The sequence below is a fragment of the Gobio gobio genome (genome assembly GCF_949357685.1).
Source record: "Gobio gobio genome assembly, chromosome: 2".
NCBI lineage: Eukaryota > Metazoa > Chordata > Actinopteri > Cypriniformes > Gobionidae > Gobio > Gobio gobio.
The window spans coordinates 16,188,827-16,216,405 of NC_137098.1; the positions used below are offsets into that span (position 1 = coordinate 16,188,827).

Here is a 27,579-nt window from a genome sequence, read left to right on the forward strand (position 1 = left end):
ACAAGAATGTACAGGCCCAGCACTAACAAACCCAAATGAGCAACTGTATTCTAAAAATCAGCTCCAAAAAGCACTTTAACTACTATGTACTAGGGTTTGAACGGCTTAAAATTTAAGTCGACATTAATGTCGAGTTGACATCGACTAGTTTCTGAGGACGTCATTAATGAACAAATAAGCCTGAACCTCAAGCTGAGACTGAACACAGGTTGTCTTGTGCACAGCTATGGCATATGACACAGTGCTGCCAACAAGGCTATTGCTCCAACATAACAGCTTATCAGTTCTTTTGTCTTTGGGTCATTATATTTCTCACAGATTTGTGCTCGTTCTAAATCAGATACAGATAAAGTAGCACAGTAAAGATTACATTTATATGAATGCATTAGTGAGAGAGCGATTGCATGTGAATTAATTCTGCCAGTTTTAGTTACTAAGAAATAGCCTATATGCTAGAATTTTTAGTTTCTAAGCTATTTCACTGATAAATCATAGAACAGTGTTGACAATACATTTCTGCGCTACTGAATCTGTGCGCGATCTGCATGTGATGTGCAAGCTACTGTCTGTATGTGTGTGTGTGCGATTAACATATGCGTACAATAAGCTGTTTAAATCGTGCATTCACCTGACTGATTTTGGGAATCCAGATGGCATAATCAAACATATCCTGTGAAGCGCTCTATGAGTATGCATTTATTTGTTATTTTAACTGTTGGGAACGGAGCATAAAAGTGGACTTCAAAGATTTCTTGTCCTGTCGCGCCATCTATCGGCCATGATCAGTGACTAGTCGACGTCAAGCTTAAAGGGATAGTTCACCCAAAAATTAAAATTAGCCCATGATTTACCCACCCTCAAGTCATCCTAGGTGTATATGACATTCTTCTTTCAGACGAATAAAATCTGAGTTATATTAAAAAAGTCCTGGCTAATCCAAGCTGTATAATAGCAGTAATTGTTGCTCTGTTTTTGAAGTCCATAAAAAATGCAGCTGTCCATCAAATAAAAAGTGTTGAAAGTGCCTCTCGCTGTTCAAATTGCTTACGCTATGTCTGACAAGTGTAACTGGTATCGTAAGCATTTTGAACCATGCCATGGGAGAGCATTAAAGTCAACTAGTCTGTGCAACCCCTACTATGTACACCTCATTAGTGGCAATATTTTGCAATACAATAACAATTACTGATGTACACTGAAAATCTCTGTTCTATCAGTGCACAGTAGTTAAAGACACCTAATATAAAGTGGGACCAACAGTAGTTAGTTCTCCTCACCTGTGCGACCTGCATGAACTGTGCAATCACGGCAGCTCTCTGCGGGGCAGTGGGTTTGCTGAGAACCATCAGCTGAATCCACTGTGAGACGCTGTTAAAGAGTGTAATAAACCTCTCCAGAATTGGGTTATCTACTGTACAGCCATGCATCACAAAGCTGTGGTAATCCTGAAACTGAAACACAGATAAAACAAATGGTCACAGAGCTTCATAATGATTTATAAATGACCTTTGGTGGTGTTTTACAAAGTTTAATTCCATAATAAGAAAATAATAAACTTTTTAACAGGTTCATTTCAGTTAGAATTTTGTCTTGTGGAATATATGCAAACATCTGATATGTGAAAGAGCTTAAAGTGCCATTATTTAGCGTTTCTGCTTGATAAAAAGCGGTAGATTAAAGGATTAATGGAATTATTTATTGTTATTTATTGTCTCCCCCTCCAAAAAGTCAGCCTATAGACTTTTCATAGACGATATCGTTACTGTTCGTATCACTGTGCACCAAGTTCTGAGGAAGCCTCCGGAGCTGAAATTCAGATATGGTAATTGGTGCTTTGTTTACCACTTGCGCTGTAAGCAGTAGACCAATCACAACAGATTGGGCCATCTGACCAATCACAGAATAGGAGGTTCTCGGAAAGGAGGGGTTTGGAGAGACCGGATCCTTTATGTAACCAATTCAGACATTGTGAGAAAAGAGGTGATGCTGCAATGTATAGTATGAGAAAATTAAAGTGTTTTTGACCTTGGATGCATGTAAACCTATTATAGGAGACCTCCAAAACAAAATGAGGAACCTTTAAAATAGCATAATGGGGGCACTTTAATGAGGGCAATTCTAAATAGAAAACAAAACTCAATTTTCATTTTTTGTTTGAACAATATGTTGAGATTCTGCACGGGGTATGCAAACACGGGGTAAACTCAACTGTATATTTAAGCTTGTATGCATATATTTTTGTTGGTCCTCATCCATAGTTCTTAATATAAGATCAATATAAATATAATACCACTCCACCAAGCCCTGAAAGACACCTTTCAGCATTTTTAGACTTTAATTAGGACATTTTTTGGTGTATTTTGGTCGATCTTTTATGATATCCTGAGGACAATTAGAGCAAAAACCTGTGCTCACAAACATACCATTATCTTGCAGAAGGATTTGTACTCCAGATAGGTCAGATGTTCAGCAAGCTCACAAGGGTCCAGGTGATCAAACAAAAGGGACATTTTCCTCTTTTTTGACAATGATGGAACTCTTTGGGTAACTTGTCGTTTCCATTTGTACGAGGGCCTGCAGTGGGGAAATGTTTTATTTCAGACAGGACTAAGGTTGTTATTCCTGGCAGTTGACTAACATGCTGAAATATGACTGTGCTGCATAACATAAAAATAAAACAAATCATAATTTCACTCTAAACATTGTTTTTAATTTTGCCACATTTGAAAGTGCAGAAGCATGAAGGTTTGAGAGCTACAGCAGAAAGCATGTGGACTACTTTTATGGTACATTTTTGGTGTTATTTTGTCCTTAACAGCTGCAGTTACCACCCATGATCATGTGGAAAAAAGCAGTCTGGACATTATCTTGTTTTTCTTTGGTCCATGGAAGAAAAACATGCATGTGCATGTGCTAGTGCAAGTAGATGAGAACATTACATTTTTTTGCTGAACTTCTATCCATGCACAACATTATTATTTTTAATTAATGTGCCCCTGTAATCTTTAATCAATTAACTACCCTGTGAGGGCGGGACAACCTGTCACTCACATGATAATAGCAAACCACAACCATCCAATCATAACCATCCAAGCCTTACATTTTCTTTCGAGAAGCCGTTTCACTCAGATATACAGTGCTTCACAATAGAGAAGAAAAGACTATCACAACTTCCATTTCATGCCATCTTTAACCTTTTCAGAGTGAGAAGAACATAAAAATAAGTGTGGGTGTTAGTCTTTATACTTACACACTCTCTACATCAATAAGTTGACTCTGTGTTTCGTTGCCGCTAGTGTTCAGGTTCTCTCTCAGGTCTTTAATCTGGTCAGCCAAAGCAGGATTCAGATCAAACTCTACTGGAAATTCGGAAATCCAGTACCTACATAGAAAAAGACCAAACAGCAAATGCAATGAAAAACAGAAGATAAGACATACTATGGAGAATTCAAATGAGATGCAGTACAAGTCTTACTTTACGAGGTGGCATATTTGGGCTCTGGTCTCATCAGTGCTGCCCTCCTGTGACCTGCACATTTGTTAAGGCTGTAAAGTGTTTTCTATCGAACTCTACACCATGACATTACAATACAATGTAAATAACATATTGCACATTTTATGGGAAGTTATCTGATTTTATAGATTTGCATCAAATATTATTTTATTTATCACTACATAAAACTTTAGTACTTTGGTTCATCCAAAGGATATCAGGTTTTACAGCACCTTATGGCAGGATTAAGAGTTAGTTCCAGTGCATCTAGCATTGATTCCATAGCATCTATCTAATGAAGTTGAAATACACTATATTGCCAAAAGTATTGGGACACCCCTCCGAATCATTAAATTCAGGTGTTCCAATCACTTCCACGGCCACAGGTGTATAAATCAAGCACCTAGGCATGCAGACGCTTCTACAAACATTTGTGAACGAATGGGTCGCTCTCAGGAGCTCAGTGAATTCAAGCGTGGGGCCGTGATAGGTTGCCACCTGTGCAATAAGTCCATTCGTGAAATTTCCTCACTACTAAATATTCCATGGTCAACTGTTAGTGGTATTATAACAAAGTGCAAGCAATTGGGAACAACAGCAACTCAGCAGAGTCCAAACTTTGTGTGGCCTTTAGATTAGCTCAAGAACGTGGAGAGTGCATAGAGAGCTTCATGGAATGGGTTTCCATGGTCGAGCAGCTGCATCCAAGCCATACTTCACCAGCAATCAGATGCAGTGGTCGCCACTTGACTCTAGCAGTGGAGACGTATTCTCTGGAGTGACGAATCACGCTTCTCTGTCTGGCAATCTGATGGACGAGTCTGGGTTTGGCGGTTGCCAAGAGAACGGTACTTGCCTGACTGCATTGTGCCAAGTGCAAAGTTTGGTGGAGGGGGGATTATGGTGTGGGGTTGTTTTTCAGGGGTTGGGCTTGGCCCCGGCCCTTTAGCCCCAGTGAAAGGAACTCTTAATGCTTCAGCATACTAAGACATTTTGGACAATTTCACACTCCCAACTTTGTGGGAATAGTTTGGTGGATGGCCCCTTCCTGTTCCAACATGACTGCGCACCAGTGCACAAAGCAAGGTCCATAAAGACATGGATGAGCGAGTTTGGTGTGGAGGAACCTCAACCTGATAGAACACCTTTGGAATGAATTCGAGCAGAGACTGCGAGCCAGGCCTTTTACAGTTATATCCGTACACTAGAAAGTCCCGCGAATATAACCTGACAACAAGCGAGTCTCTGTTAAACTGCTCAGACTTCAATGCCAGAGCGCTGGTGACAAAAATATACATTTTGCTAAAATATTTCTTGTTCGAAATGAAATGTAGGTTCAAACAATTAATAAATGTTTTATGAGAGCATTACAAGTAAAGGGATTATTGTTGGAATAGCCTATTAATGTATTAAAGGGGTGGTAAAACACATTCTTTTGAAGGCTTGACTGTGTTTGTGGGGTGCACTGTAACATGTGTTCATGCTTCGTTTTAAAAAAAATTGCCTTATTTTTCATATATTTGACCTTTATTCTACACTGCTCTGTCCCTCCTTGTAATAACGGTCTGATGCTTTCCGGGTTGTATGAAGCCAGTCCCTCAAAAATACGCAGTGGGCTCTGATTGGTTAGCTGGCCCAGTGTGTTGTGATTCGCTAAACGCCTAGTGCACGTATGTCGGAAACGTCACGCCCCTTACCGGAGGCTGTGCTTTGGTCAGTGTTAGAAACAACGGCGTCAATAAAACCATACCAATCTGAGCCCGAATAAGACCCAGAACATTTGAGTGAAGATGATCGAGCAGAACCTGTTCAGTCCTCAAGAGTAAAGACTGCGGATCTATAGTGATCACTACTGAATGGCACTTTAACTTTTGTATTTTTAGAACGATTATAGCCAAATATCTGTCGCAAGAACTAACCCAAAACAAACACTAAGCACTGGCTTTAACTAGTAAGTTAGCCAAATCACACACAGAACCATGTTTAGCATGCCTGTAGATAAACAATACATAAAAGCTCTAATCAAAGAATCATTTACACTAATGCCAGGTTCGCTGTTGAGATTTTAACGTTAGTGTTTGTAACATTAGGTGTTCGTCGCATAACGTTAAGTATGAATGAGCATTTAACAGACTGGTTTGCAGAACAGCGCTGTCATCTGTTTACTTCCTTGCTACAACCTATTACAGGAAAACACATCGATGAAAAATAAATCAGACTTACAGGTTGTGGCCCGTGAACAGCTTCTGTTTGTAAATCCAGCTTTCAGGACAAGCCGTTGTGCATATCCTGTATTGAACTCGCGAAGTTTGTGGAAGTTTGTGTTGTCCTCCGTGAAATGTGCAGCGCGCGCGTCGTGCATCCACGCACCGGCAGTGTTTTTTTCACGCAGCTGACGTTGTGCAAATCTGGCATTGAAATCGCGAAGACGGTGGATGTTTTCCTCTGTTAGATGTGCTGCAGGGAGCCCTGCGCGCGCCTGATTCCCCGCTGACTCAAACACACGTGCATATAACATGCTGTATGTTAAACGCTCTGCAACACACCCCCGTCCCAAGGAAGGCTGAACAGAGCAAGTACCCCAGACCTGCAATCCGGATGAAAATAACAGCGTTTCCTTGGCATCGCGGCAACAACACTCCAGCCTAACTAACTTATACCACAACAGCGCCGCGATACAAAATGGCCTCACCCCCCCCTTATTTAATCTTCTCGGAGGAGGGGTTTATGTAAATATTGAGCCTGTTGATGTCACCAACCCTGGAGGAATGTGTGTAGTCGCCTACTGGCCGTTTGCTGTAGTTCTTAGAAACTGATTTCTTTAAAAGCAAATATCTCCCTTTGCTTTAAACTTTGAACGTTGTAACTTTGCAGATGTTGTTTATGCTCAAGCAGCAACATTACACGTTAGCTAAAGTTAGAATAGTGAAATCGTGCTTTACCACCCCTTTAACATGACTATTCAGATGAGTGAATGTGTGTGTTCCTCATACCTTGTAAAAGTTAACTTTTTGTTTTTGTTCATTGTCATTTTTAAACCTCTGCTACAAAATGTCAAGCTATCAATTGTTTGGTGTAGAATGTCATGTTTATATTTGTATTGCATAACCTATATATATTTCTTTAAAAATAACTTTTTTATATGGATTGTGTGAATGTGGAATGTGTGGATGTGGAATAACATTTAAACAAATAATGGATTAATATTAATTCATTTTAATTATTATTGTTTTTTTAATGATATTCATTGGATTAATCAAAGATAATAATAGTAGCAGCCCTAGAACAATGAAATACAAAATACAACACAAGGGGTCTGTAGATAAAGGATACTTTAGCAGCAGTTTCTTGGACAGATCGGTGGAAGATATGTACCAAGGATGCATCATCAGAAACATTTTCACAAAGGAGGGATTTTTTATTGTGCCTGCATTGTCTGAAAGCACAAACATCACATAACATTAATGACAAAATAAACCATAGACAATTTTTGTGGTGAATTCTTTTTACCAGCAAAGCTTTGCTAATGAACAGCATGATGGGATACTGTTTGCTGTTACATCATCTAGATCCGCACCAGAAATTGCTCTAATTCATCGGACTAAATATTCCACCCAAACTTTTGTTTGAAACTCATTTGTGTATAAAACTTTCTTTATAGACTCACCAAAGGATTGTATGCAGATGTTCACCAACTCATCCACTGTTTCTGAATCCACAGGTAACGGATCCATAATTTCTCTCTCTGTCTTCTTCTACCTTCACTTTCTAATGACCTTCTGTCTTTCTCTTCTCCTCCAGTGGTCTTCCTCTTCTCTTTTGTCTGTCAATAGAGATTGTTATAAGGAGAGGAACACATTGAATACCCTTGTGAATAAGAAGTGCAAGTAATTGTAATATATTAATACAATAAAATGCCACCTAAGTGTATTTAAAGGGAGTGCACTTTCATAACTATATGTCCAACACACTTAAGTATGTCAAATAGTAAAAAAGTAATGTCAAATTAAAAGTTGAAGACTTCAGATGCAAAAGTCTGTCTGATGTTTTTTCTTTAAAGCTAGACTGTGTGATATTTTCCCCCATCTAGCGGTTAAAAGGTATATGACCATCCAGTGAATATTAGTTTCTCTTCCTCTCAATTCCGATTTCGTTTTAACTCCTACGGTGGCCGATTTAGTCCAAGATTAATATGGCTTCCAGTTCGACCTCGTCCACATTCGACACGGTGCCATCGAGTGTTAAAACGCGAAAGGCGAAGCTTGAATTTACGGGTATGTCCCTCTTTGGCTAATGTACTATCAAGATGGAGGGGCAACATGGCGACCTGCATTCGAACCCATTACCGTATGTATTTTCAATGGCATATTATAAACTTACGAGAATACTTTATTACTTGAAAGAAGTAAATATAAATTAATGAGCACATATATTTTTGAAAGAACTAAGTGTTTTTAGCTAAGAATAAACTAAAAAAGTTACACAGTGTAGCTTTAAAATACACATTTTTGTCAGGCTCCTATGTATATGTTTCTACCTAAGTACCGGTATGGGCTGAGGCTGGGATTAAGTGGGTTTGAAGTGAAAGTATTTTATGAACGTATACTATATACGGAGAGCATTCACTCAGTATCGTCAATTTTGACCGAAGTGGCTTTTAGAGGCTTTTGCATCTGAACTCTTCAGTTTTGCTTTTTAAGTCATTATGTTTTAATATTTTGTTGTGTTTTGACTAACATACTAAAGCACATGAAAAGTACTTGATTATAATTTTAACTGTAGTGTTATTCAATGTATGTTAATATATGTTAAATGTACTACAGTAATCATTACAAATGTGTAATTACAAAAGTATTTAAATACATGACAAGTTTCAATAGAAATATTTTAGTTTAGCATGAATGCTTATCAGTACATACATTAAAATCTCAGTACATACATCTTATCATTTACAGTACATTAAAAGACAAAAGAAGTCAATTACATTTTATTTTGTAGTTCGAGTTAAGTAAGGGGCAAAAAAGCACATTAAAGTCCAGCTATTTGCATTCATTCAATTGCAGATAGCATGCCATTAAGCGTATGAAAACATTGCATTCCGTTTGCACTTAACAGTATATTTTTAAAGTATATTAAGTACTCCTTTTAAAACTACTTCTAAACCACAAGAGCATGTTTCACATTTCAACGCTTTCTGCTTCATGCTTGACAGTACAAAGCCATTTCTGGTCTTACACTTCAGCAGCAGCTTGCATATATCTGTATACAATATCTAGTGTGTATATATATATATATACACACACATACATATACATACTGTACATATATGATGAATAATGAAAAAAGGGGGCTGAAAAATGTGTTGTTTGTTTGCTTGCGTGTATTTGTGTGTGTATGTGTGTGCTTTAAACTTTGACCAAAATAAACACTGAACACAACATCATGACACTACATTCTGGCATATTTGTGACAGAATGACAGACATACCAAATGTCCAGCTGATAAACAAATTTACAGTAATAAACGCACAGAGAAACATGATAATGAGCTTCAGACTGCCAAGCAATTGACCTCTTCCAAAACAGAAAACCTCAAGTTATCACATCCTAAAAAATAAACAGTCACACAAGCACCAAACCACAGTCTATCAATTACACAACACAAACATTTATCACTCATTGTCTTTCATGTATTGACCGAACAGGCAAACACACACATGCATATTTCTGCTCATGCAGTCTTAGCAAGGTGGCCAACAGGAAACCATGGCAACACACTCCATTCCATTGTGATCAACCTCTCCGTGTGGAAAAGAATTATATTCCATTACACTGTAAAAATGATTGTAATTTTGACTGTAAAAATGTTACAGTAAAAATCTGTTAATTTGTCAACATTACATTCCCTTTCTGACTGTAATAAATCTAACCTTATATTTAATGTAATTAAAATGCTTTTAAATATAAAACATTTTGGGAGTAAAAAAGATAATCTTATAAATTACAGTTTTATAATCATGTTATAAGTTACAGTGAAAAGCTATAAACTGACATATATGAAATTCCCATTGAGACACTTCACATTTGACAGTTTTTACTTTTAATAATAGTTTCTTTTTAGTTTTTTTTTAGTTTTGTTTTGTTATCAGTTATGTACATTATGGGTTTTATGTAACATTTTATGCTGTTAAATGAATGCTTATTGTATTATTGTGTTTAACATGAAGGTGTTTTGTATTTGTGTTCATGACACTATGTGCACATTCTATATTTACCTTAGCTTGTGGAAATATTCTTTATTAGTGGATGTAAAAAGTTCAAAATAGATTTTACTAGTAGTGTGGCCTTGCGAATTCAGCAGAAATGCATTGTTGTATTTGCTGGTTTAAGATGTAATTAGTGTCTATTAATATTTTTGTAAATTGCAGGTTTAAATGGTAAAATTTACAGGTTGTTCTGTAAATATGTTTACTTTTTTTTTTTTTTTTTTTTTTTTTTACAAAATTATTCTGGCAACCACAGCTCCCAATTTTTTTTTCTGTAAAAAGATTGTTTATAGTGTACAAATAATTCCACATAAATGTACAAATATACACATATACACATAAAACAAATATACACCTAAAACAATTCATAAAACAACATACACTGCAATTGTTACCATAAAGAGTTATTTTTTACTTGATTAATATATGTATAAATCAATGTATTTAAGTTTCTTCAATATTTAGGGCATATTAAATAATGTAAAATACGTAATATTAAATTATACTTTTGACTTTAATAAAACCAGCTAATTTAGATGTTATCATTTAGGTGACCATTTTTCCAGTGTAGTTTGATAAGAGAAACATCTAAAATATTACAAACAACAAGCCATTTCACTCTCCAAGCAAACCAAATGTATTTGAGCTCTGACTGGCTAATTTAGCCTCAGTACTCTGTTTGACAGGAACCACCGAAAACACAAAGGAAATCTGTATTCTTGTAGACAGTAGTGCAACCTTAAATAAGGCATCTTGGGTAATGATACATGGCTACATGCACACACAAACAAGCTCTCATTAAGCTACATGAAGCGTGTTTTATATAGGATCTCATTGTATGGTGGAATGTGTGCATGTGTGGACTGCAGAGATGTGGGCGGACACTTTCAATTACAGCCCTCATAGAGAGAGAGAAGAGAATAATAGTTGGAGTAGAAGAGCCGCAGTACTGAAAAAACGAGTGCAGGGCAAGGAACAGATGGAGTGACAAGGTGAGGGAAAGAGGGATATGCAAACAGAAGAAAAGAGAAATAGACTCTATATAAAGAGACTGTTGGAACAATCAGTAGACGTGTGTTTATCACTCTCAGTAGGATCACCTCAAACTGAACTGCCAGCCAAAATCTGCCAACTGTCTACTGAAACACAAAAAAAAATGTCCATTTGAATTTTGGTTCTGTGGGGACTTGAGATGCAAATTTTGTCCTATAACAGTTCATAGACTATTATTAACTAACTAACCGTTTGCCACAGTTGGTGTGGCTGTAGTGAACTGCACGACCATACCCGCACTAAACAACATCAACGCAAGACAAAGACCTGACTGAAGCTAAGGGCATATACATTGCAAACAGAGGACTAACAAGACTAATTAACTAGACACACCTGAACTAATCAAATCAGTAACCAAGGAGACAAACAGATGGGGAACTGGACAAAGAAACAAATCAAACACAAGAAAAACAGACTGAACATGTGACACTGTTAACCAATCCACCTTTATCCTAACAAGCCCACTGCGTTTTAGATTATGGGAGATGTTCCACTCAAAAAGACTGAAACAAATCATTTCAAATCTTAAGGTTGCGCTACAGATAATACTTATCAGTCTGAATGAGCTGTACAACTTCATTCATGTTTTATGTACAGACATCAGGGGCTCGTTTCAATAAGGAGGTTCAACCAACCTTGAACTCTGAGTTGACTTACCCTGAGATGGGAAACTCTTGAGTTTTGGGTTTCAGAACAGCTGAATTGAGGTAGTTCAATCAACTCTGATTAGACTGACTCTGGTCGTTTCCCAATATGCGTTCTTGTCTGCACTTGTGTTCTCATGGACTTGTGAATCGTCATCAGTCACTGCCCAAGTACTGTTCCAATTCAAAGTTCACATCTAGCCAAGTACAGTTCAAATCCCCGGATGTGTCCTTGATCCGCCACTTTTATCGAGGATGCATCGAGAGGTGACTTGTGTGGACTTCAGACAGACCGGTATCCCAGAATGCATCTCGCACCAACCAACAAGCGTCAGTAGTGGATGAGAAAACCCACGTAATTTACTTATACTACTGTTATTGTGTCAAGAAATTTAGTTTTAAGACTTTTTCAGGCAAGAATGTACTTGTTTAAAGCTCAAATCTGTGGTTTATTTATAAAGAGAGAGCGCCTTTCATTTATTTCTTTGACATTTAACAAAAAGACTGGGTTATGTTTTATGTCATATTTAATTTTATTACAGTGAAGATATTCATATATGCACACTTATTGCGTGAATCACATATTAATAAATGAATGTAATTTTTTTTTTAAATGTAAACAAAAAGAGGCAGGGTTGTGTTTTATATTTCCTTTTGTTATAAATATATGCAGTGAATATAATCAATGTATGCATTGCCTGAACTACATTTGTGTGGCTATTAATATGTTTAAGATTTTTTCTAAATGAAAACAAAAAGAGGCGGAGTGGTGTTTTATAATATATTTAGTTTTATTGTAGCCTCAAATATACATACAGAGATAACCGGAGTAGCCAGAGCGAGCTGAGTGACGCTATCAAGAACGCTGCTGTTCCGTTTGCAGAATTACCAGACTTCCTCTGGAGTTCATTCTCCTGAGTCGCACTTGGCAAGTCTGAACTAACAAGGACGCAAGTCTGAAGTATGCGTACTTGGTTTTGAGAAACGGCCTCTGAGACACCGTCCACATGGCGACGTGTTTAGCTGTATACGTAACAATTTTGTACCGTATCAGCGTTTCATCCACACGGACGCAGCGTTTTGGGAGCATGAAACCGATATTTTTTGAAACCGGGTTCCAGAGTGGAATCTGAAAACGACACCCTTGCGTTTTCGTGTGTACAGCCAATCCGTAGGCTATATTTTGGGAAACGGTGATGTCATCACACCACGTCCCGCACAGGAAAGACTAGAAAGAGAGCTATGGGCACTGGGCATGCGCACATCAATATTCATCATTTAATTACTGTAATTGCATTATTGTACGGGTAGGTTTAGGGTTAGGGTAGGTGTAGGAGTAAATAAAACACATCAGGTAAGTAGTACATTTATTTAATGTTATTTTATCCTTTTGAGTCGGTTTCAGTGCTCTTGTGTGTACACAGATATTTCTTGAAACGAGGGAAAAAAAAGATTGTATAGGGAAAGCTCTGGCTTCGTGTGGACGGGACATGAGTTAAGGGAGTGCAGGATTATGAAAAGCCATGATCAATGGAGCTCCGAAATTATGATTCACCATGCACTCTCAAAAAAAAGAGTACAAAATTTTACCTTTTAAAGGTACAAGTGGCCGTCACTGGGGTGGTACCCTTAAGGGTAAATTTTTGTACCTCTAAGTCAGGGGTAGGCAAATTCGGTCCTAGAGAGTTGATGTCCTGCAGAGTTTAGCTCCAACCCTACTAAGCCACCACAGTATAAAACTCATGGCTCACAGCATTGCAGCATTAAGTATGTCACCATTGTTGCATATGATGATTCTTGATATCTGTGTGCATCCAAACTTTTTCCCCCTAGAATGTATTTAAAAAACAAAATTTAGAATGTCTGATCTGTGGCAAGAAATTATTGTTGGTGAATATTATTTATTAATATTTTTAGTCAGTGATGAGTTTAGACAAGCATTTTTCTTCATGATAATTTTTGTTTATGGCTTCTTTTGATTTGAACAGATTATGTGTTTTCTTAAGACTGTAACAAAAACCACAAGCTCGCATAAAAAGCCAAGAGTCAAACTGCCCAACTAAATGATACACCGATCACCATAATGGTGACCAAATATTTTCAAACAAACATCAACATCTAAACCGCTGTTAATTCTCAATAAGAGCTTCTATAGATGTCTTTCAGGGTTGGAGCCAAACTCTGCAGGACAGCGACTCTCTAGGACTGAACTTGCCTGCCAACGGTTTAATTGTACCCTAAAGATCAATTGTGTACCTTTTAAAGGTACAGTTATACGTTTTGTTCCCCAAGGAACCAAATTGTACCTCCACTGTACCTTTTTTTCTGAGAGTGTAGCAACAGCACCCGACAAAAGACGCCTGCATACTTCCAGGTCAAACGTAAATTTAATTCTTAATCACTGTTATAATATCAGAGGTGAAAACTGGCAGAGCAGTAAGTTATTGAACTAATATTAATTTTCATGGTATCCCATGGGCAAAAAAAAAAGAAGAAAAAAAGAATGTGGTAGCAGCTAAAAATGAAGTATAAAAATATAATTCAATCAGGTAAAGCTTTAAGCATAAAAGGTTCATGGATTCATGACTTTACAAACATTTGACATATTAAATAAATCATTCAGTGTCTATTTCAATGTGCAGCAGCCTTTTCCTCCCTACAAATAATTGCAGCCTCCTCATCTACAGGATGCTATTTTTGTCATTTTGACTGTGTCCTCTTGATGAAAATATTTGCAGTGAATGAATGTACCTGCACTGCAAAAAAATGATTTTCTTTTGTCTTGTTACTTCCAGTCAAAATAGTTTAAAGATCTTAAATCAATGTGCATTTTTTACATAAGAACAATGACATAAGTATTTAGTCTTGTTTTCTGAGGGACAAAAAAAGCTAATTTAAGTGCATTTTTCTTATTTTGCAAATGATCTGCTAAGAGGGTAAGAAAAATACTTAGTATGAAAAGCATTTGTGCAGTATGAATTAATGAATTAAGTATTTAAACACAGCTGGCACTTTAAAAAGGGTGAGGAGACCGAAATAAACTCTGGGTTTACCAAACCAGGTTAGGTTCACAGAGTAAGTTACCATGGACTCTGAGTAGTTACCTCTCTTTCAGAAACGGGCTTGACTTACAGTGCTTTCTCGAGTTTAACATACGTCCCATTCTGAAATGGAAAACCCAGAGTTTACCTCATTTCATTGTTAACAGAGTTTTCACTTAACTGCCTTTCTGAAACGGGCCCCTGGAGTATAATGTAACGCTTGGTATTTTTAATGTAATGTTTTCCTCCTGATTTTTTTCTTTTGCATTCCACTGTAACAGTGTGAAACAAACCATACTGGGCTGCGTTTCCCAAAAGCATCATAAGCCTAAATTGATCGCAGAACAATTGCCACCAATGGTCTCTGTGATCAACCTAGGCTTACGACGCTTGTGGGAAACGCAGCCCTGCGCATCTGTGGTCTGCTCTCCCGATTTAATGTTCAATATAGGCCTATCCCATGAATAATTCACTGGAATGCACTAAGAATCTCTTGTTTTTCTCCCCAAATGCTCACGTCTCATTCAAGTTTTGTTTTCACACCGATGCTTTAAAATGTGATTTGTCTCCCCTTTTCACTAATATTCACCTTGAATATTTCTAAAGCAGGTAAACAATATTTATTGTCTGTCAAAATGACATATTATTACGCAATGTGGCCAGTTAATGAACATTTTTGATTAAGGCAACATATTACATAATACAGACATGCATTACTACAGTGATAATTATACATTACTGATGTGGAAATAATCTAGCTTTTAGGATTATTCATGGTCTGTTTTATTAATTTGTTCATGTTTTTACACTTTTAAATTTAAAGGGTTGAAGGGTGAGTAGTATAATGTCATCTCATTGTACCCAGTTTTTGAAAATTCTTATTACTGTGTTCATAGAGCAAACCTTTTGTTGATTGTTTACAGTTTTGTAGCTGTTATAGTTGTAACAGTTACTCCCATTATTTGTGCAAAGCGTCATGGGGTGTAGGTTAAAAGGTGGATAGGCCTTAAATCAAACACATGATCTAAAAGACAAGACATCCCAGCAAGCAATTTTGCGTTTAAAAGACGTCTAATAGCCGTCCAAACACAGCCCTGACATGTAGGCTAAAACAAGGCAAAATTTAGGCTGTCAGTGAAAATTTAATAGACGTCTAACCATAGCCCAAAAATAGACTAATCATCATTAAGCATCATTGCACAGGCTACGCATAGAACATGTCAAAGAAATGAAACCAAACACTTTGTAATCACTGTTGACTTTGATTACATGATGGAATATCATACATCTCGCAAGTTATTTTGGCAAAAACGACATGTAAACAAATTCAAGGTTATTTTGGCTAGAAGTGAGTTACTCATAGCTGGACTATATCGGGTCTATAGTTAACTGAGACAGTGAAATGACGGCTATTGCTTGCTGGGATGGGCTAAATGTTTTTTTTTTTTTTTATGGACAAACAGCAATATGTCAACATGCCATATGTCAATATGCCAAACTCACCATTCACATGAAAAAGTCAAATACAGTTTTAGTGAGAACATTTACTGTATTGGCAGCAAACTCATACTGGATACATACAATAACTGTCAATGTCCCGGTGGCTGGACACTTGGCATGCTTCTTTATTGCCTTTTTTCCCTATTACATTTTTTAGTAATCATAATAAATTAGGTATCATTTGAAATCTTAAACACTAAAAAAAATCGTCTTGACAATTCATTACCAGGGAATGGATTACCATTTTTTTTTTTTTTTTGTGATTTCAACTTTAAATTTGGAACACAACTTGGTTAGACATATGGCTTTGATTTTCTAGCCATTAGATAGCTAATTATTTAGTAAAATATGTATTTTGTATAAAACATTTTAGTTCAGTACATTTACTTTACAGTAAAAAAAACAACAACAAAAAATAAATAAATATTTACAAAAATTAAAAAGCGCATCAAGTGTCCCGCTACTGGTGTACTGACAGTTAACAGGCTATAGAAATTAACATTTGATGCATTTCTGAATAAAACAGCTGTCTAGTTTGTCATCTGTCTCTGATGCTTTACCATGGGGATTTAAAACACATGCATGAGGATATGTTTGTGTGTGTGTGTATTGTGTGTGTGTGTGTGTAACTAGTCTGTCAGCAGCTGTTTTCTGAAGCTTCTGTTGCTTGGTGACAGAACCCCAGAACTATTGATCCTCACAGGGATTTAATCGAAGGTTATGAGTGAGTGTGTGTGTGTGTTTGTCCGGTGTTTTATGGGAGAGGTGTTTTGAATATTTCAGTCCCTCCTGCAGAGTGTGTGTCCTGACGGCTCAGGGCTTGAAAGATGCATCTAACTGAATAAAATGAAGTCTGACTGCATTCAAGAGACCTTCAAGTATGAAATACAACATTATCTGTCTGTCTTTATTTCTTTCTCCATCACTCTCTCTCATGACTCTGTACAATAAAAATGTTGATCTAATCAGACACACAGCATTCATTAAAGGAGGAAATATGGAGTGTGATATTATCGGTCACTGAAGCGGCAAAGCAATGATAGCGCAACATTGATGATGCAAATCTCAATGCAACTATTAATCTCACTCTCATTATTGGATGTTTCATCATTGCTGTCAAAGTTAGATCATGGTCTCACCTAAAGAAACCTCAGTGGAGAAAGAAACAGGGAGAAAGAGAAGTGAGAGACTATGCTATTTAGAGGAATGGTATCCGCGTTAGACAACAAATTCTCCAAACTCAGGGTTTCAAGTTGACAAAAGGAAACAAATCTAACTCGGTTTAGATCTGATTCAGCAGTTTCACAGTGCTTGCTACTTTATAGAGTGCTACTGTATATAGTACTGAAACCGTCTCTTTCAAAGCTGGGTTTATGTTTAACACTGCAGTGCTTGTACATAAAAATGTGAGCAGCCAATCATGTGAAACATGAGCGAACATGAGTCATTTCTCTGCAGAAAATGAAGAGATTATAAGTATTTCAGAGTCAGAATTAGAAAGAGATTTATTGCCAAGTAAGCTTGCACACCCAAGGAATTTGTTTCGGTGACAGAAGAAGCTTTGCAGTGCACAGAGACGACAACAGTACACAGATAGAAAAATAAAAAAATTAAGATAAGTTATATGTTTTGATATTATATTAAAAAAAAAATATTTATTGTTAATAAAACATTTTTTTATTGATGTATATTTTTTATTTAAAAGCTTGATATTAAATATAATTGTCCATGTAATGCAAGGCTTTGAAGACCGACCTAAATCCCAAGAGGTGCGTCCCAATTTGCATACTTATGCACTATTCCATAACGTTTTTAAGTATAAGTAGTGTGTTTACACTGAAAATTCCAAAAAGAAAAAGTGCACTTTAAATACCCGGATGATGCACTAAATTAACAGAAAAAACGAAGTGTGGAATGTTGGACACTTCATGCACTCAAATGTCGCAGCTTTAATCACGTAGTGGAGGGGGAGGCACTACTAGATTCCGATGTTGAATGACAAAATAACGATGTAAAGTTCATACACTACACAGTTGAGTAAGTGCATAGTGTATAGTGCGTCATTTGGGACACAACTTATGTTTATAGAGTTCCCTAGCTCTTCGAATTCCCTATCATATATTTTATTAATTAGGTATCATTTGAAAGCTCAATTTTTGTGATATCAACTTTAAATTTGGAATTTTGTTAGACCTATGGCCAAATTATTTTGTAAAATATATATTTTGTACATATATATTTTTTAAATTCAGTACATTTGCTTTACAGTAAACTTAAAGCTACACTGTGTAACTTTTTTAGTTTGTTCTTAGCTAAAAACACTCAGTTCTTTCAAAAATATATGTGCTCATTAATTCATATTTACTTCTTTCAAGTAATAAAGTATTCTCGTAAGTTTATAATATGCCATTGAAAATACATACGGTAATGGGTTCGAATGCAGGTCGCCATGTTGCCCCTCCATCTTGAAAGTACATCAGCCAAAGAGGGACATACCCGTGAATTCAAGCTTTGCCTTTCGCGTTTTAACACTCGATGGCACCGTGTCGAATGTGGACAAGGTCGAACTGGAAGCCATCTTAATCTTTGACTAAATCGGCCACCGTAGGAGTTAAAACGAAATCGGAATTGAGAGGAAGAGAAACTAATATTCACTGGATGGTCATATACCTTATACCTTAACCGCTAGATGGGGGAAAATATCACACAGTGTAGCTTTAAAGTGCCTCTATTATGATTTTTCGAATATTACCTTTCATGCAGTGTGTAATATAGCTGTTTGTGAATGTAAAAGTTCTGCAAAGTTGCAAATTTGAAATTGCACGATAAATAAAGTTATTGTCTCCCAAAAGAAAGAATCGAACCTGAACCGCCTAAACAAGTCGTTTTATGTTCGAATCTTACTGTGTGACAGTTCTACGTCACTAGAAATGATATTTGCATCATGCCCGCCTATGTTGTACGTTGTCTGTCCGCAAACAACTTGTCCCGCCCTTAAACACGTCATTTTACGGAGTTCAACACGGGATTCGCAAAATGCTTGCTTTGGAAAGATGGGTCAGTACTTTACAGTACAGTACAGTACAGTAGTTTTACAGTACAGTAGTTTATTTGGACCAGCTTGTTCCTCAGAATCACAACCTGTAAGTATGATTAATTATTGATGCATATATTTTCTACCGGGTGTTCAAAATGCGTAGTTTTGTGTTTTATATTGTGTTAGTTTCCGGCTAAATCACGTTATTACTTAATTACGTCTTACTGAAATAGTTCTGCAAATCAGCTGTGGGCACCATTATTACCCAAACTGTCTATTAATGCAGATTGTCTGTTGTTCTTACTATGTTGAGTAAAGATAAAGGATGTAGCAAGATTTTGCAAACTTTAATATACATTCACGTTAGTGCTCGGCTAACATATGCACCATTATTGATACAGTTAATACAGTTCCCGCATGTGTTCCACAATAGATTAGAAATATATACGCATGGGTTTGTTGATGGACATACTCCTGTTAATGCTGATGGTGAGGAAATACAGCTGCAACATCTTATGATGTACCGCAAAGTGAGTAGCGTATCACTGAGAAACGTCCTGCTCAAGTCGTCCTTGCGATGGAGGTTTGAGTTGAATAACTAGTTCTTTCAATATTTCAGCATTGGACTAATGCTCAGATTGATATAGTAAAATCGACATCTTTACAGTGTGTCCAATCTTTGAGCTTTATGAACCCTCCGCACGGAGCTTGTTATGGTATATGGGCGTTTTTGTTTCCAACGCTGTAAGACCAACCACAACAGACTAGGCCATCTGACCAATCAGAGCAGAGTAGCTCTCGAAAGGAGGTTTTTAGAGAGACAGAACCATCCATCGAGTCGTTTGAGAATCATTGAACAATGTGGTGATGTGCAATGTATATTATGAGAAAATGAAAGAGTTTTTTGACCTTTGATGCATGAAAACTTGTAGGAGATCTCCAAAACAAAAGCCTTTAAAATAGAATAATAGGGGCACTTTAAACTTCTATAACTTTTTTACACTTTCACTTCTGCAATAATCTGCTGATTACTATTTTTTAAAAGAGACCTTAGTTCTGTATCTGTATTCCAAAGCATTCATGAATTACAACCATTTAAGTTTAGATCTATGCTCAAAAGGGCTGTGACAGTTAACAGGTTAATAATATTATTTGTCGCATTCATTGTCAGGGGGAGTTCCGCAAAGGATGACAAAGAAGATGTAGCTTAAACGATATAGTTTTCTTTACTAAAACAAAACAAAAGCAGTAATCCAGCGAGAGTATACAGTGCAACAGTGTGTACTTAAAACACAACCAACAACAGACATTTGACGTTGTCAAAGCAATCACCGTTCACGTGGATCAGCAGATATGACTAAAAGCACTGTATTATGCATGCCAGGCCAGTAGTTGGCGATGTGACTTTGTAAAGAGAAACCCCACACCTATAGAGTGAGCATGCAATAGACCCTTTTCACATTTCTGGGTTTCTCAGAAGCAGAAGTCATTGGGTTAACTTTTATAGTGGTGAATGAGAGAATACATTAAATATATTTTTTGTGTCCCCATTTGCTCAAATAGCAAAAGAAAAACTCCACATTAGTGATTTCACAACTTCCAAAAAGTTGTCACTCCCAATAGACGCTGTATTAGAAACACCCTCACAGCAGCGGTAACTTGTTTTTTGTAATTTGATGCAAAAGTAATATAATACAAAGTATTAGTGTTATAAATGTACATACATTTAAAAAAAAAATGAAAATACAAAAAATGTTGCAGGATTTACGATATTAAAACGCGTCATTACAGTCTGTGAAAAGGGTCCATATGCATGACGCCACCGTTTTCACAAATTCACGTTTTTGTTGTTTACATGGAGACAGTAAAGGTACTGTTTTTAAAACCCTGCACCTTAAATCCCATTTGGAAAAGTTTGCGTTTTCAGGCCCCCAAAATGCATTTTTTATGTAACCTACATGAACGGCTTTTAGTTGAAAATGGTGTAAACATACCCTAAATGAACTGAAGGGATTATAAACATAAGATAAGATCTCTATAATTCTTTAACTGTGAAACATGCTTTAGACATACAAGAGTAATAATCATTTTGCTGCATCAGAGATGTCACACTTTGCTCACAGCTGATTGGTCAAGTTTCTGTTTGCCACTTCTTACCCAGAACAAAACCTTGCTCTGGTTACTATGATGATGAACACCAGTAAAATCCATCCATCTGCATTAAATAATAATAACAACAACATCACAAAAAAGTACTATTGTTGTTCATTAGCCTATATAGGCTGCTTTACTGATCTGAGATAACAGCCCATCTGAGAGTTTAGATCCATTTTATACATGAGGAACATGAACAAAAGAAGCAGCATCTCTAAACAGTGAGTGACAATGAGCTTGCTTTTTGGTTTGCGGCTGTTTTGGACCACAGTAGAGACTATCGTGTTGCAGGAAACAGCTATTTTTGTAATGTGGCGGACTTGGTCATGTGGATGTACAGGTGTTGTCCCTTCACTCTCTAGTCTTTTTACAGGCAGAATCTGCCAAATGTATTACATTTAGTGTGGGTAGTGTGTGTGTGTATGTTTGAGTAAGCAATAATAATTAAATACTAATGATTTAATATTAATTTGAATAATAATAATAAGTGTAGCCTATAGGGCACAGCTGATTTTACTCATTGAGAACGTATTTATGATTTTATTGGAGCCTAACATTAGCTTTACATTTAGTCCACGCCATGCATTAATTTGAATAGAGACAGTTGGCATGCAGGTGTCTTGTTACAGAGCAGGAGATGTACATAACTTGTTAAAAGAAGTGCTGTGCCATTAAAAATGGTCTTGACCCTTACGGAAATTTCATGATTTTTGCCGTTTTTGAGCCATGTATGATTTATGTGGGAAGATCTGTTCTGCAGTCAAAAAATTACGAACCACCTAAATCAGAGTACAATCACAGTAAGTTGTTTACCTGACACGAATAAACCTCTTCACTTATGTTTACAAGCAATTTTCATTATTCTGATTATTCACCAAGAATTGCTGTTATTTTTACTGCCATAATTCACATAGCCGAATGCACAGCACAAATTATGAACTCACATAAAGTACACTGTAAAAAAAAAAAAAATCAGGTCCTCAATTGAACATTTTCTAGTGACCGATCACACCTAAATTTTTCAGTTGGCCAAATTGAATTTCTGTGAATTGATGCAATTTAATTAACAGAAATTCAATTTGGCCTACTAAAACATTTAGATGTGATCGGTCACTAGAACATTTTCAATTGGAGACCTGATTTTTTTTTTACAGTGTAGGTGTGTTACCGGTCAATGTGTTAATCTTCTTACGTCAAGTGCACACTTCACATGCCTATTTATTGAGATTAAAATCAATTGCTTATGAGCTTAATCGCATCAATTTGAAAGTATTGTGTTTATATGAGGTTGCCTAAATCTCAAATATAATCATATTATGAGGGTGAATGTAAACACAGTCATTGTCTAAGGCCTTCTGTGAATCTTGTGGCTCTCTGTCCAACGTGATCTCATGAGTTTTCATGTGTATCTTTACTAAAGGTGCTCAATTCTGGATTTTTCAGAGTCAACTCCGATTCCCAACTCCAACTGTAGGAGTCGATGGACTCGACTATATTTGCTCCATTAACTTCATTTCAAAACAGGGTCAGCAATAAGAATACAAGATTGCCATCATTATTACACACTTAATGTAAGCAATTTTCAACACAAAGACGGCTTTGTGTCGAAAATAGCCTACATTACGTGTGTAATGACTGGTCAAATTAGTCCAGTTTAGAGATGACTACTTTGAAATTATGCATTTAACCATTGTTTCCTAGTTGTTGTCAATACTTTAATTTTAAAGAGGGAAAAGTCATGAGAAAATCTCAGAGTTAAATAAATGAGACAGAGAGAGAGTAATGTATTCATTAATGAATTCATCTAAAAGTTTGGGTGAAGGCGATAAGCGTCATCTCTTGTAATAGTGCAAAAAGCTGCTTGGACAGGTGAGTTCAAGATACGAAAAATAATATCTAGATACATACAATAATATACAAGTATTACTGTGTTTAAAGTAAAAAAGTTTCTTGTTGGAAGTAAAAAAAAAAGTATGATTAGTTTAATGATTATGAACACAAATAAGGATAACCATGGCAAACCAAATTAATATTTATTGTATTAAAGTCCCCTGTATCCCTTAAAACTCATCTTTGATCACCAAAATCACAAAAAATGTCTTCATACCTTAAAATAGCTTGAATGTAACTGTACAATCTTGCTTGATTTAGTATATACAAAATCATGAATATGCATATTAGCCCCGCCTCCTCTCACTCACACCAGCTCTGAGATCCACTCATCAACTTTTACTCAAGTTACTGTAGTAAACGCTGCACAATTGTATTGATATTTACAACATCGGACTTGTAACAGTAATTAATATGATTAGCCATTTGCTTGACTACGTTGTAATGTGTAGCACAAACCATGTTTGCCATCTCAGTCTGCCTTCTAAAAATCACCATTCTTAGAAAAGTTTTGAACAAATCAGAATGTCAGTGAAGAAATGCATTTTGTTCATCATAACATGGTAATATACATCATATACATAATTCACCCACTATATTGTTAAAAGCACACGATCATATCAACAGAAAAATATACCGGTATGGCTTCTCTTGACACTCCCCTGCGTCACAGCATAGTAATGATGATATGCTAAAGCCCGCTCGCACATTGACGTGATTGGTTACCAGGTAGTTTGTGACATCAGAAACACCAGCAATTTCAAACAGCGTTTTTTGAGACTGTCTTTGGTTCACTGGACTTTTAAGGAGAAAATACTCAGCAATGGTGTTGACTAATGAATTTGCACGTTTTCTCTTATAAAGCACACCACATAGACATATAAACAACATTAAAAACTAAGTATGAATATTAATAAAACTTAGATGAAACCACAAAGCTGGCACAGAGGTTTGTAGGCTATAATTACAATGTGATTGGCTGTTATTTTTTGTGTAAAGTAAGCTACATGTAGTATGTGACGGATGTTTTCTGCAACTGCTCCAGATCTCTGACGCAGGAGTGAGTGATTTCAGTCGGCAATGAGTCGATTCCTAAGCTGGAACTGACTCTAGGGCTATTAAGAGTCGATTTGGAGTCGACTCCCCATCACAAATTTTTGGTACATGGTACATTTAATTAAGTCATTATTATTTCATACACACTGATATATACTTACAATATCGACGTATTGACAGCACTAAAACTTAAATTATTTACGTATAAACAACTTTTAGATGTACAAAAGCGTTTGGGGGTAGGGTTAAAGGGATAGTTCACCCAAAAATGAAAATTAGTCCATGATTCACTTACCCTCAAGTCATCCTAGGTGTGTATGACATTCTTCTTTCAGACAAACACAATCAGAGTTATATTTAAAAAGTCCTGGCTAATCCAAGCTAAAAGCAGTAATTGTTGCTCTGTTTTTGAAGTCCATAAAAAATGCATCTGTCCGTCAAATAAAGTGCTCCACACAGCTCTGGGGGGTTAATAAAGGCCTTCTGAAGTGAATCGATGCGTTTGTGTGAGAAAATATTCATATTTAAAACTTTATAAAGCAACGTTTCGGCCGATCGCCTTCCGTATTCAATTTATGGAAAAAGTGTTGAAAGTGCCTCTGCAGTTCAAAATGCTAAGGCTACCAGTTACGCTTGTCAGACGTAGCGTAAGCCTTTTGAACGGCGAGAGGCACTTTCAACACTTTTTCCATGGAAGGCGATCGGCTGGAACTTTACTTTATAAAGTTTTAAATATGGATAGTTTTCTTACACAAACACATCGTTTCGCTTCAGAAGGCCTTTATCAACCCCCCAGAGCCGTGTGGAGCACTTTATTTGACGGACAGATGCATTTTTTTATGGACTTCAAAAACAGAGCAACTATTACTGCTATTATAATGCTTGGATTAGCCAGGACTTTTTTAATATAACACCGATTTTATTCGTCTGAAAGAAGAATGTCATATACACATAGGATGACTTGAGGGTGAGTAAATCATGGGCTAATTTTCATTTTTGGGTGAACTATCCCTTTAAGGGATCTACAATTTACCTATAAAAGCGGTAAGGGCAATTATAAAATTATATTTATGATATAAAAGATTCGTAAATTTAGCATTTCTTTAGTTATAAATACATAATGATGTTTGCATTTAAATGTAGTCAGTATGTCCATATTGCACATTTTAGCATCTTTCCAAACATACAAAAATGTATGTTTTGCACCTGAAAATGTTACGTATTTATACCTACGTATTAACAATGAGTCCAGGCTGCTCTGTCTGTGTGTACAGGAAAAACAGAGGGAATGTTCTCTGTTGGTCGTTCTATCTCAGTGCAGATGCTTCCTGTTGCCCCGAAAATGGAACAGTTTGACAGCTTAACAAAAGGCGGAAGCTACTGTTTATGTATGTATTTCACAGAGAATAAACGAGATAACGGTATGCATTTCATATCTTAATATTACTTGTTTATTCACTGTATTGTTATTTTACTTTGTTTTACACTGCACATTTTTATTGCACAGTTATGCTGCAAATGCTTAGGCAGTACAAAGGTGCAGTTTTTTAGTGACTGTATGTTCTCGACTCTATTTTAAAGAACCCTTCATGCCAAAACCTTATGTATGCCTCTTTTCAGCGCTACACTAGAAATAGAAATACAGAGCTAACGGAAGACAACATTCTAAAGATGGCTGCACGCTTGTTTCTCTGGTACATAAGGTCTATATAAGGAGAAATGTCTTTAAGGGGTGATGAATTGAGAAATCAACTTTTCATTCAGCCTTTGATATATAAAAGTTCATCGTATAAGAATATCCTGTAAGTTTCGTGGGTTGAAAACTTCCTTGTTATTCAAAGAAAAGCTTTTATTGACACCAGGCCCAGCAAACGCTCGATCTCAGAATGTGCCAAGCTGTGACGTCAGAGTGTGGTGAAAAACGCCGCCTCAAGCCCGCCCTCCGACCCGTAGAGCTAAACTGATCGCGCTACCGAGTAATAAACATGCCGAAAATAGCAAGATATTGCGCTGTGCCTGGTTGTGGAAGAACACAATCGCTGCATAAGCTTCCTTCGGATTCTAATATTAAAGGGTTAGTTCACCCAAAAATGAAAATTCTGTCATTAATTACTCACCCTCATGTCGTTTGACACTCGTAAGACCTCCGTTCATATTCGGAACACAAATGAAGATATTTTTGTTGAAAGCTGATGGCTGAGAAAGGCTTCAGATAGGCCTCCATTGGCATTCAGTACATTAATACTCCCAAGACCCATAAAAGGCACTTAAAACGTCGTTACAAATTCCATCTCACATCAGTGACTCTACAATAATTTTATGATGCGACATCAATAGTTTTTGTGCGCAAAAAAAAATCCAAATAACACCTTTATCCAACTTGTTATTGCCTTCCGTGTGTGCCTCCACGACGCATGCGCGAGAATATGACGTAGCGCCGGGGTTCGGGAATCCATGAAATGCACACTTTAGTCCCATTTTGAGAACTACGCTGAGACCTAAAGCACGATCAATGTAGAATTCAACAGCTTAGACACACGCGTCTTCCTCTGCTTGTCAACAAATCGCTTCTGGGTCATCTGTCCGAACACCGGATCTGCGTCATATTCTCGCGCATGTGTCGTGGAGGCACACACGGAAGGCAATAACAAGTTGAATAAAGGTGTTATTTAGATTTTTTTTTGCGCACAAAATCTATTGTCGTCGCATCGTAAAATTATTGTAGAGTCACTGTGGTGAGATGGACTTTGTAACAACGTTTTAAGTGCCTTTTCTGGGTCTTGGGAGTATTAATGGGAGTATTAATGTACTGAATGCCAATGGAGGCCTATCTGAAGCCCTTCTCAGCCATCAGCTTTCAACAAAAATATCTTCATTTGTGTTCCGAATATGAACGGAGGTCTTACGGGTGTCGAACGACATAAGGGTGAGTAATTAATGACAGAATTTTCATTTTTGGGTGAACTAACCCTTTAAGAATGTGTGGTTTAACTTTATTTTTAATGAAGTTCCAGCTCACGTGCGTAAGACATTGCACGTTTGTTCGCTTCATTTCACTGCGGAATCGTGATACAAGATACATGTCGAGACTGGATTTGCAGACAGATTGAGATTAAAACACAATGCTGTGCCTTCTATATTGGATCCGACAGGAATGGTGCAACACACTTATGTGAGTAAAACATGTTTTTTATATGTGAAAGTATTGCATTGTTAAAGATAATTTGATATCTACTGATTATGTTGCGGAACATGCTGATTTGTCTGCAGTGAAGTTTTGCTGATGCACGTACTTGGCTTGTGTGTGTGTATGTGTTAGTGATGCGCGGTTTGCGGATATATCCACCAATCGGGCGGGCCAAGTAATAAAAAATAACATTCATATTAATTGCGGATGGATGAGAGATAAATAGTTTGTTTGATAAAGACATTTTGGGAGCCCTGTG

General features: G+C 36.8%; 1 protein-coding gene across 2 annotated transcripts in view; it reads right to left on the bottom strand.

Annotated features, from left to right (window-relative positions):
• Positions 1-27,579, bottom strand: part of LOC307122065 (RAS guanyl-releasing protein 2) — a 57,878-nt gene that overhangs the window by 23,973 nt on the left and 6,326 nt on the right. For both annotated transcript variants that reach the window (XM_079809881.1, XM_079809882.1), the window contains 6 exons: positions 7,161-7,316; positions 6,827-6,929; positions 3,476-3,529; positions 3,251-3,382; positions 2,424-2,574; positions 1,278-1,451 (listed from right to left, as the gene is read on the bottom strand). In XM_079809881.1, coding sequence (XP_079666007.1) covers positions 1,278-1,451; positions 2,424-2,574; positions 3,251-3,382; positions 3,476-3,529; positions 6,827-6,929; positions 7,161-7,227 — 681 coding nt within the window. In that variant the 5' untranslated portion in view covers positions 7,228-7,316. The remainder of the gene's footprint in view (positions 1-1,277; positions 1,452-2,423; positions 2,575-3,250; positions 3,383-3,475; positions 3,530-6,826; positions 6,930-7,160; positions 7,317-27,579) is intronic.